Source organism: Idiotropiscis lumnitzeri, chromosome 1 (genome assembly GCF_059441095.1).
Source record: "Idiotropiscis lumnitzeri isolate Australia: NSW breed Sydney's pygmy pipehorse chromosome 1, RoL_Ilum_1.0, whole genome shotgun sequence".
NCBI classification, from domain to species: domain Eukaryota; kingdom Metazoa; phylum Chordata; class Actinopteri; order Syngnathiformes; family Syngnathidae; genus Idiotropiscis; species Idiotropiscis lumnitzeri.
This window is the reverse complement of record NC_142391.1, coordinates 22,096,392-22,108,505: the sequence shown is the minus strand read 5'-3', so window position 1 is coordinate 22,108,505 and position 12,114 is coordinate 22,096,392. Positions and strand designations below refer to the sequence as shown.

General features: G+C 41.6%; 2 protein-coding genes across 2 annotated transcripts in view; one reads left to right on the top strand and one right to left on the bottom strand.

Moving 5' to 3' along the window:
* Nucleotides 1-12,114, top strand: part of znf608 (zinc finger protein 608) — a 40,356-nt gene that overhangs the window by 12,038 nt on the left and 16,204 nt on the right. The window lies entirely within an intron of this gene.
* Nucleotides 2,555-9,631, bottom strand: gramd2b (GRAM domain containing 2B). The gene is made up of 13 exons (XM_088288811.1): nucleotides 9,485-9,631; nucleotides 8,695-8,868; nucleotides 8,523-8,610; nucleotides 8,343-8,412; nucleotides 8,129-8,232; nucleotides 7,259-7,354; nucleotides 7,105-7,176; nucleotides 5,929-6,018; nucleotides 5,751-5,862; nucleotides 4,593-4,815; nucleotides 4,409-4,513; nucleotides 3,576-3,660; nucleotides 2,555-2,865 (listed from the first exon to the last, which is right to left on the bottom strand). The coding sequence occupies exons 1-13, from the start codon at nucleotides 9,586-9,588 to the stop codon at nucleotides 2,824-2,826; spliced, it is 1,365 nt and encodes a 454-aa protein (XP_088144937.1). The 5' UTR covers nucleotides 9,589-9,631; the 3' UTR covers nucleotides 2,555-2,823.

Here is a 12,114-nt window from a genome sequence, read left to right as displayed (position 1 = left end):
TATTTTATTTTAAATGGCTAGCATGCCTGTCTCACAGCCACCGGAGCTTCTGAGCTCCAATCTCCTGTGCGGGGACCCGACACTCTAAATTGTCCATTGAAGGATTATATTATGTTAATAGTGTTAGAGCGGGTCCTCGTAAGAATAAGAAAAAGCCACCCAGATATCTTACTTGTACTATTTCCTGAACTCCAGAGAATTTAAGAAACTACTGGAACAAAACTTTGATCAGTTGTAGAGTCTTCATTTGACATCTTCTTTCTTGAATATAAAAAGGAACACGCATTGAGTACATTTAGTTAATTGCGACTTTATTACCCAGTAATTTGCATTTATTTGGTAACTAATTCCAACACCATAGATATGACCGAGTGTCAATTTTTGTTGTTGTCTATATATGACATCCCCTAGCATTGAATGGCGACCAGTCCGTTGTTGGTCTATCTCCGCCCTACCATTAGTTTGCAATCAGCCTTTTTGTGTCCTAGTATTATTGGTGACCAGTCCTTGGTGTACCCCACATTCAAATGAGTAACAAGTGCAATAGAGTATGTGCGGATGGTCCTCAACAACCCTGATTCATTTTGGGTATTCCCCAGAGCTCTGAACCAGGTCTGCATTCATTCATTTTGGTCAGTTGCTCCTGACTGCAGCCCACAGATCGGGTTTGGACAAAATGTGGGGAGAGCTAAATGTTGTTTGACTCCAGAAGTGTTAGAAGCGGCCATTTTGACATCTATTCTGGGTGAACAGAGGGACATTCAGCCACAGAAATATGTCCAGCATGTTTAGGGGCCATGAAAATGAGGAGTCGCCATTAGGCTCAAAATTTGTGGTCAAAAGATGTCCTCTACATAGAAATGGGTGGGATGGGTGCAGTAACACATCTCCTCAGCAGAGGGCACACTACCTGGATGATTGAGGTTAGTATTTGGGTTTAAGTCAGTCGTAAAAAGACGCTTAGAGGTCGAGAATCCCATCAGTGCGTCTAAGGTTGAGGTTGGGTATCAGAATAAGGGGAAGACGATAGAAAACAGATTTTTGGGTTTGGGCACATGCTAGGAGTGTTGCACAAGAATATCATACACTGTTGAATGCAACTAGACGCGACCTATTTGCACATGCCTCCAGCATCCACGTAGGTGAGTCAAAACTGGACCACCCTACTGAAGGGGTAACTGTTCAGCTATCATCACACTTCCTGTTTGTACATAACTATTTCCTGTTTGACAAACTACTGTTGAAGTTGTCAGGGTCTGTCTTGGTCTCAAGACTACTTTTTAAGGGTCTCGGTCTCGTCTTGGAATCGAAATATTTTTACTCTGTCTTGTCTTGATCTCGGACCGGGCAAACTCTGGACTTTTTTTCAAGATCGCTCGAGAAGAGACTGGTACTATTGTGATGAGCGAGCGGCGCAGAATGCGGGTGCTGTGCTGCCTTTGTGGTGTCACCTGGAGCATCCCAAGATTTGTTTCATTGTACTATTTAGCAATCAATATAGAAGAATTTGTCTTGGGCTTGTCTGAGTTCAACCTCCAAAGGTCTTGGTCTTGTCTCAGTCGCGATACTCTCATGTCTTGATAATATCTTGGTTTCAGATGGTGTGATGACTACGACACTATGACAAACATCTCAGTGGGGCGTTAGCGAGGAACATATTTTATTGATTTGATATGATTGTGAAAACTGGGAGGGAAATGCTGTTTGATTTTTGAGACACATTTTACCCGACTCTTGTGTACTGTTTTCAAGTAGTAGACATATGCAAGCTTCAGTTAGCTGCTGATAGCTTGTTAGCGTCAGTTATCTTCAGCTAGCTTCTGTTGTTAGCTTCGGTTATGTAACGATACCCGCTGCTAGCTTTATTTGACTTCTTCCGTTCGGTGGTCTTTCCTTCTGTTTGCTAATTTCAGTTTTCAGTTAACTTAAGGAAGTAGCTGTTCTTACACACAGTTCAGTTCGTTCTATTAGCTTCAGTTAGCAAGCTTCTGGTGGTGTATGAGCTACTGAAAGGAACATACTAAACACCAAATCTCCATTTTCGTGTTTGTAAAAGACATTTTCCTCCAATTATGTATAACAGGTTGAAGTAATTTAGCTAAACATAATAAGCAGGCCTGCTAGCTAACATCAGCACGATGTCCGTGCCATTATTCGGAGCATCGGAAAAGTCAATTCAGTAAACTACTTTCAATCAACTTACCTATTGAAATTGCGGCCGGCATTCTGACTCGCTTCAAAGCAAATTAAGGCATGTTACGTCTTCTTTTCGATTGACATTTTGACACATTCAAACTAGGGCTGTAGAGATAAAGGCTAAAATCATCTTTCAAGCCGTTTCCCATTCCTCAATGGCTTAGCCTTGGTCAAACCGAGAAGGGTTTGTTTACTCGTGGTGCAATGTGGGATATTGCCAACTCGACTTACAGATGACATCACTGAGAAAAAGGTCTGTAGATGACATCATCAGTGACAAGAGGTCAACTCTTTAAAGATGTCACTCAATCATTTTATTTAAGTGACCCGTGACAAACACATTGCTCAATCCATTTTTTAAACTAATTAATTATATCTACAACTGAAAGTAAAAATAAAAGACAGCTGAAGAATGTTCAGTTTCTCTGTTTTGCCTATTTACAGGTTCAATTTACATTTTTGTCACTATAAACTACTGACAACATAACTCACAAATTTCAACTACAAATTGTCACAAAATGGTCCAAAGTCACCAAAATTTCCAATAGGTTTTTGCTCCATTATTTTTTTCTAGAGCTGTATATATTGATAAATTGCATTATATCATTATTTACAGTTAAAATTTCATCAGACGGCTTCGTCCAAAAGTCTTTGTAGATTCTTCTGCACCTGAAACACAGCAAACCCAAACTTTTAGTCTCACATGTTATTCTAACTTCATGCTAGTCCAGCTATTATACCATCAACATGACAATGTAGCATGTTGCTAGCCCAATTGCACTATAAAAATGCTCATGCGGTGAATACTATCTATATGTGTTTTGCAGTTACTGCATCAACTTTCCACCATCAATGTGCTAATGTAGCTAGAATCTAGCTCCTATTAGGCAATCCCATGTACTCATCAACTTGCTAATGTGACAGGCTGCAACTGCTGTATATGCTAATTGAGCTGGCTGCTACTGCATCTATTTTAAACTATCAACATGATATTGTACCTAACTGCTAATCTAGTTGCTGGATATTCTCAACATGGTAATACAGCTAACTACCCGCTGCGACTCCTTCAATTGGAAAGCAACATGCCAATGTAGCTAACTTCTAGCTGCTAGTCCATCACCAATATGTTGAAGTAGCTATCTGATCGCCCATCAATTTTAAACCACCCACATGCTAAAGCAGCTAGCTTTTAGCAGTTGTTGAATAGTTAATGCTGACGAACAGATTAAATGTCTATAAAATTTTAATAAGTGTTAGCCTGTGTCTGGTTTCACTTTGTCATTGTGAGAGCGACATTATAGTTGATGATCGTGTTCCATTGGTCACAAAATCACATGACAATGTGGGTGAAAGCTGATTGGTAGATTAGAATTTGAGACCTTCTCCAGCTTCTTGAGGTTGAGGCTTAGCAGTTCGGAGAAAAGTTCCCTGTTGACGTCGTCACTACCTCTCAGGAAGTCGCTCCTGGAAGGGAAAAAATCACGATCAATGCGCTAATGTGGCTTGTAGGTATAGAAAATGCTGCTTTAGCTAGCTGCTAGTCTACAGTATGCTGGGGACCAACCACATGCTGTGATATTCTCATGCACATGCTAATGATCATCAACATGCTAAAATAGCTCGGGACTATCCCTGAAGTGGTGCATTTGAGTATTATCGCTATTAATGTACTAATGTTACTTTTTAAACTGACCTTTAAACTAATTAAAATGAATATGCTTATTTTACATTTAATAAAGAAAATAACAATAACGGTGCTCACGTCGCTATTTGCTAGACCTGCATTGGTGCGTCAGGATATTTTCTACTTGCTATTGTAGCTAGTCACCTGCTTTGCGGTATTTTTATTTTTCAAGTTACTCCAAGAATTATATGACTAAAATGAACTCTAACTAACTACAATCGACATGCTTAATATTTTGAAATGTAATTTAAAAAATGTTGAAAAAAAACAATGCTAATACAGCTGGCTGCTAGCCCTGCATTGTGATATGCATTTTAATTATATATTTTTTAATTGAATTCAAAATAACAAACAAGTGAACTTACTCACTCAAATTAACATGCATATGAAGCTCACTTTTTTAATTCAATTTAAAGACTACAAAATTGTTAGCAATGGTAACATATTGTAGCTAGCTGCTAGCCCTGCATTGGTGCATTGATGTTCTCAACATGCTAACGTAGCAAGCTGCTAGTCATGTGAACTCACTCCGGCTGAGCCAAGTCTGCGATAGAGCCGAGCGTCGCCAGTCGATGCTCCAAGGAAAGCATCTTGACGGTCAGGAAGCAAGACGACATCATCAAGATGCATACCCTAAACGCACACGCATGACTGGGCATCAGAATGTTGCATAGTTTTTGGGAGTGACACACACGCAAAGACACACACTTACAAAAAGAGGTAAACACACAGCAGAGTATTGAGGGAGAGAGTTTGTCCAATTCCAGCATCCTCTCGCTTCATTTCCAAACCGTGCTGCTTGCTCTCCTGCTTGGGAATCTTCGAATGTTTGGGATGTTTGGAGTGAAGAAGGTTCTTCACCTGGTGTTGATGCTCAGGAGGTGGCGTAATGTCACCGCACTTTAACGCGTCCAGGTAGGGGGCAACTGGAAAGTCTGCAATGTGGAAGAAGAGATGGCAAATGTTGAGGGAAATCCTGACGGGAATGGTATTAGCGGTGGGAATTAGGACTAGAATCGTGACATGTTGTTTGGGATTGAGACAAATTGTAACTAATATTAATTTTTGGGGGAAATCATGATCATATTGTTGACAGCAACTCTGTGACAAAAAACATTGGTAGAATCCTGACGCAAATTGAAATACAATATGACCTGATCTCAGACAATACTCTAACAGGATTGTTACGGCCCTGGGCTAGGGCCCACCTACAAGGCCACGCTCTTTGTGTAATGCAGTAACTCTTCCACTCTTTCGTTGTAAAGTCAATGGACTTGTGCCTCATCGCTGGCCTGGTTTCCTGCTCGTTCCCCATTGGTGGACTGCTTTCCCGCTCGTTCCCCGTTGGTGGACTGCGTTCCTGCTCGTTAGTAATGGACCGCCCGATCAACGAGCTCCACCTGTGCAGCTGAGACCAATAAAAGGACCTCGGTTCTGCTGCTCAGGGCGGCTGGGACTATAGAGTTCAGTTCGCCTCGCTTGCGCTCGTTGTCTCTCTTGTTTGGACTTTTGGAGACTCTTGCTTTTGTTATTCATACACATTTGTGAACTTGGGTTAATACCCTTTGGTTAAGATCATTTGTTTAAAACCTACCTCTTTTCTTTACTAAAAATAAATTGTAAACTCTCTCCACACCATTTAACAGCTTGGTCTATGTTACTTCCCTTCTTCCCTAGCAGAGCCGGTCGTAACAGGGGGGAATTGTGACAGATTTTTTGGTCGGGTACCTGACGGAAATTGCTGCCAAGATTCTAACAAGATCAGCGCATCGGAATCGTGGCTTTCTGTCTAATCGGAAATGTGATGTATGATATGGAAAGTCGTTGTTCCCATATCTCCGCTCCTCGTGTGTCTGATTGGCCGAGATACCTGCTATCTTGTCGTCATCCGGCGTTTGGGAATCGGAAGTGCTGCTTTCCTCCGTGTCATGCCTGCTCTTCCGCCGCGTTCCATCCAGGTTGGCAAAGTCAGCGTGGAAACTCTAATGAATAGAAGGGCTCGTCAAACGTGCGTGTTGTTGTGTTGTGTGTTTGTGTGCGCAACTGACCAGAGGAAAACGCGGCGAGTGAGGCGACGTCCGACCTCGGAAGTTGATTTGGGATGAAGACGGAATGGGGCTGTTGCACGGACTCTTCTCCTTTTCAAACACACGTAATCAATTAATTGAAGTCTCACACAAATACTGTAGTATTCATATGCTGACTTGTGCCTTTTAGGGGCGTGGCCTGGAGAGCGATGTCAGGAGCTCTTACTGCGATTAATTGTGAACTATGACATTTGTGGCACTGTTGTGTGCTGTTATATTGCCTTTCACTCTTGATGGTGTGACGTGATATCAGTGGTAAAGGACATTTAATGTTTGCAAACAATAAGCACTGCGATAGTGATGGACATTCAAGTTCTTTTAAACGTACTCAATCATTAGAATCAGGTCATCAAAAACAATGGTTCAATCGCATCTTTCCAAAGATTCATTCACTGAATCGTTTACCCCTCCTGAGCAGGGGGGCCACAACACGCCATCGTGGTGTTGGAGTAATTGGAATTTGTGCATTCGTATTATTATTATTATTATTATTACTATTATCTCTGAAAACAGCACGTTCACTCACAGAATTGTTGGTGAACAGGAAATTATCTCACTGATTCCGCAAACGCAAACAGCGTGGCAGTATTTTCAGTAAAATCCCTCCTCCATCTGACGCTGGCTGCTGATTGCTCATTCGCGACGATTGACGAAATGCGCGAATCAAATCTCTTGAGGAAGTGATCCATTCACTCACGTTCAATGAAAAGATTCATTCTTTTTGAGCAAATAATTCAAGGACTTCCCAACACTGCACTACGATACTTCTTGGCTTCTTCTAACACGACGGACTACCACTGACCTGAACTGAAACGAACACAAACTTTTTTTGTCTTTGAGTCATTTCAAAAAACTTAATGGCTAGCCTGCTAGCTGCTGTTAGCGCTGAAGCATGCTATCTATTTCACCGTCTAAAGAGCTCGTATGTGCCAATTAGCGAGCTCCCAACGATCATGTTAATTAATCCATCTTGTCAAAAGCAGTTTATTTAAATTAGCAGCTTCTTTTCCAACGGACACTTGACACATTCAAACGACAGCGGGTCGAAAAGACAATTTCCAGTTTGAAGAAAATCACGCTCACTGGATTTGTCAATGAACAGATGTTGCGGACCATCTTCGGACATGGAAAACCTACCTCCAAGTGAAGACAGACGGACATGAGGAACTTGTAGGTGTTGTCCCGGGCCAGGAAGGACACAAAGACGTACTGAAAAGACGATGAAGCAGCAAAGTCAAGATGTGTTTGTGTCACCCGGAATGTCGCTAATTGTGATTTCCCTCCGCCTCACTCTGTCGTTTGCTGTGGCAATCACAACAGCGTTGGGCACCAAGAGAGCCGTCTTGGTCTTCTTGACGTGGGTGACCGATATAACCGGGATGGCAATCTACGAGGAAAAAGGATTTATTTTTTAGACCAATGTGTGATTGAATCACGGTAGGATTGGTGTTTGAAATAATGATCGCATTTGTTCCAGCAATACCTACAGATGTTTGTTGGGATTATGATTGGAGACAAAGAATGGAGACCCAAGAATTTCACTGAATTTTGAGGGGAATTGTAACAGGAATTAGATCATTCCTGGAAATCTGTCGTAATTGTCATGATTCTTGACAGAAAGAGTTCCTGGCAGGATATTTATTGACAGCAGTGAGTTTTGAAGGAATTATTATTGCGAACAAGGAATGGTGACCCAAGAATTCCAATCCCAACAATAACTGGGACCGAATTATGACTACAATTGTGACAGGAACTGACATTGATATATTAATGGAATTATGATGAAATCATATCTGAATAATGACAGGACCTTTGTCAGTTGATGGGAAGCAATTTTAATGGGACAAAATAATGTGATGGGAAATATGACAAAATCGTAATAGAACAAAAAAAAAAACGGACCCTTCACTGAAAAAAAATGATAATTGTAACTGGGATAGAATTCTTGACAGCAATTATGAAAATGGAGACATGAGTTTTCAGTTAAACTTGAAGTAAATCATTTTGGGATCAAGACGGTGGGAATTGTGACAAAATGACAGAAATTGTGAATGAATCATGGCAGTGGAGTTTTTGTGTAGGAAGTAGGAGAATCGTCGCATGAATTAGGACAGGAATGAATTTCTTGACCGAAATTACGATGACAGCAGGACACAGGCACCTTGGTGTCTTTCCCAAAGACTTTGGAGTGGAAGCAGATCCAATGATCGGAGACGAACATGCGGCCCTGGTACAAGATGTCCTTCTGCAGAGCGCACGTGTAGCCTGAAAACACAAGGAGACGTCACAAAAGCTCACACTACTGTACGTTCCTCTAGATTGTGTGAGCCAACGTTTACATTCCCCTATGTTGACGCGCGTAAAGATGAACTCACTTTGCCCGAGTTGCTCGTCTTTGCTGATTTCCTTGAAGATTTTATGGTATTGGCAGTTGCCTTTGGACAGCTGGAAGACCGCAAACAAGACAGAGGTGAATTCCACTGGTTGTTTGAATGCAGATGATGACACCACAAATGAACGCGTTTAATGTCCGTATTTCAAGAAGTGGCGGTCACCTGACTGTAGCGAGACTTCTTCCTCTCGAGCTTTGAGTCCAACTCGCTTTGCATGGGAGTCAGGTCAGATGTGTCAAACGTCTTTGACCTGCCACACACACACACACACGCGCACATATGCATTGCGTGTGGCGACGGTGGGTTCCCCCCAAAAGTAGTTTCTATTGTTTACCTGAGCAGCGCTGCTCTCCTGCATGCGGATGTGTCCTGATGTTGTACATTTGGATTTTGTTGTTGAGGCTGATGTTGATTTTGTTGTTGGTGTTCGGCCTCGCAGTTCTGCAAACGCTCACTGAGCGTACGTGGGCTTTTTTGGCGCTCTTCGCATGCCATGTCAATCTCAGAACTGAACAAAGCACATTCTCGTTTATTTTTTGTTTTTTTTTTAAATGCTACCAAAACAATGTGCTATCGTTAACTTAGCGATAAAAAGTAACTGACAAATCTTCTTACTAATTAACTAACTCGCTTACTAATAAAAAACTACCAGTAACTTATTCCCCCGACTAAACAACTGGCTTCCTGACTCATATAACTAACCCAATTGTGTAGTTACAAACAGTTCTGAAAGATTGCATGCAAATGTTTTGAATAAAGTTAAATACAATTGAATTGTACTTAGGTGCAAAAGATTTGAGGGAACTCGCGTATCATCACACTTTGAGAATCACCTATTTCATCTAAAATAAACCTACCAAATTACATTTTGGGAATGTGGGCAAAAGCCAGAGAAAACCCTGAAGAGACAAGGAGACCATGCAACGCTCTCACTGCAACTAACCCCCAACCTACCCCCCCCCCCCAAATAAAATTGCAGTTTTGTACAGAACAATCGCAAAAATGGGGCAGTTTTGTACAATGGTCAAATTGACTCGATTTGAGGATGGAGGATGAGATTGGACCCCAAATCGAGTTATTTTTCAGCCAACTGTTTTGAGAGCAAAAAGATGAAGACCTCTGACCTCCCGATCACGTGTTTGTCCTTGTTGTTGTGGTAGCGCTTGTACGTTCCCGAACCAGTTCTGCTGCTGCTTTCTTCTTCCTGCGCCGTGCTGTTGTTGTCCATCGTGTCTTGGACAGGGGTGGTCCCCAAAACGCACCACCACGCGTTCTCCTTCACCTGCTTGCTGGCTTGCCGCCCTCCCCCGCCCAATCACGCCACTTTTTTTTTTTTTTTTTTTTTGGGGGGGTTCCAACCTTCGACCCAGCTGTGTGTTTGGTGTGGCAGCCACTTTTGAATAAATAGAAGATAAAGACTCGTTTTGGGACTGCTACTCGGGCGATCCCGCTTGTGTGTGAGTGTGTGTGTGCGTGTGTCATACGATCCCACTATAGGGGTGTGTGCACGTTAGTGTGTAAACATGCGTGTATGCGCATTTGTGTGTGTATGTATGCACGGGCGATTTAGTGTGTGCATGCGTGTTTTTTTATTTTGTTTTCTAGGTATTAAGTGAAAAAGTGAGTTAAGTAAATAGAAAGTAGGCTAGTTCATCATTTCGGTTGATATTTTAATTTGGAAATTATTACGTTTTCAGCTTTCTTTTTACCTGCTAGTGTGAAACTCAGTTGGCTAGACATTGCTCTGTGAGTTTAAGTAGTCATTTTGTTAGTTAGCAAGTAAGATAAGCGTATATTAGCTTATGCGTGTGTGTGTGGGTGTGTGTGTATCATCGAAGGCAAGCAGGTAGATGTGCATCATTTTATTGACTGTTTTATTTTTCTAAGGCAGATGGCTTTAATGATACGCTTCCTATAATGAACACGTCCTAACTTAAATTTACACTTTAATGACCGTTAAAAATGTCCCATAATGATGCCTGGTCTTTACAAAAAACAAAAAACAACTTGTCTTCTTTACCAGAGATGTTGTAGCCCCGCCCCCAACAACAAACACACGCGCGCACACACACACACACGCTGCAGTTATTTTTTGGTGTGTCAAAGTCCAACGTGAAATGTTTGTCAAAGAATCAAAAGTCAGCGAGCGGACTAACAAACCTCAGTATCTTCCACTCCAGTCATGTAGATGGCGCTAATTCCAAAGGAAAGCTTTTTTTTTTCCTGCGCTTCTTCTGGATTTGATGCATCACTGTCCCAGTTGGACTCGAAGCAAAAGGCAAAATAGCATCGGCACGTTTTCTTGAACTACACCTCGTGTTGTACCGATGCATTTTTTAAAATTTTTTTCGTGGTAGTTTTGACACAATCTTGTTGAGTAGCCAAAAAACTCAACTGAAGGACTCATACAGCTAACCAACTACCCGACGGACTGACTAAATAATTGACTTACTGACTGACTTAGTAACTATCCAACTGACTAACTTACAACAGTCATTGACTTACCTACTAGCCATCCAGCTGACTAACAAACTCACTTATGTACCGACAGAATGGCATTCTAACTTTCAACTCTTACTAACTGAATTACATATTGACTGGATGACTCAATTACTAAGTTAGTCAGTCAGTATGTTGGCTGACTTAGGTCACTGGCTACCAGACGATTACCAACTATTCACTGATTGACTCGCTGGCAAGCAGTTTGACTGACTGACTGACTGACTGCATTACCAATTTACTCACTAGCTGACCGACTGACTTACTAACCAACCAGCTACCTGAGTGGCCTGACAGACATGCTAATTTGTGAAATGACTGAATGACTAACTCCAACTAACTTACAAACAAACCACATAGGAACTGACCAATTTGTTTCCCGAGCAACCGGATGACTTGACTGGAAATAGTAACTGACTCACTGACTTATTAACTAACAGACCAACCAGATTTCCAACAGTAACTTCCATACTATAATAACTAACTGAATGACTTACTAACTAACCCCATTGACTTCCTAATTTAGTGATTAAACAAACTGAATGAATGACTTACTAACTCCATGTACAACCCAAGTGAATGTTTGTGATGTTTAAAGTTGACATGATCAAAAGGTCAACGTGTACATCATCATCCTCTTTCTGTCCCACTTGTCTTATCTGCCATCAGTCAGTCATTGACGACTGCGCACCAAAAAACACTCCAACTTTAAAACTGTGTTTCCTCTTCAACTGTGTTTCTCCTTTATGCTTTATTTTGAGAGGTAATGAGATAAAAATTTGTTTTTTCTTTATGGCATGAATGTTATCCTGTAAGTCAACAGTGCAGCAAATAAAGTGACCAGTAGTTGTATTTTTTGAACTGTGTATGGCGAACACAGACTGACCCTCACATGACCTCTGCCTCAAACGCCTCCAGATGCTGACGTCACAGCCCTGCCCATAAATTAGTTACACCGCAGTGACCCCCAGTGGCAGACAACCAAAAACATGCTTGTGCTTATAACGTATGTGATCGCAAGTGAACCAATATGGATACGTTTAGAGCGAGACCAAAACAAAAATCGAGTCCAAGCGCAGATTGAACTAGAACCGATTTACCATACTGCCAGGATGGCCGAGTGGTCTAAGGCGCCGCGTTCAGGACCCAGTCTCCCCAGGAGGCCTGGGTTCGAATCTCGAATTTCCCCATTGTGGGACTAATAAAGGGCATCTTATTTAAAACTAGTTTAGATATACTAGATAAAACGAGTATC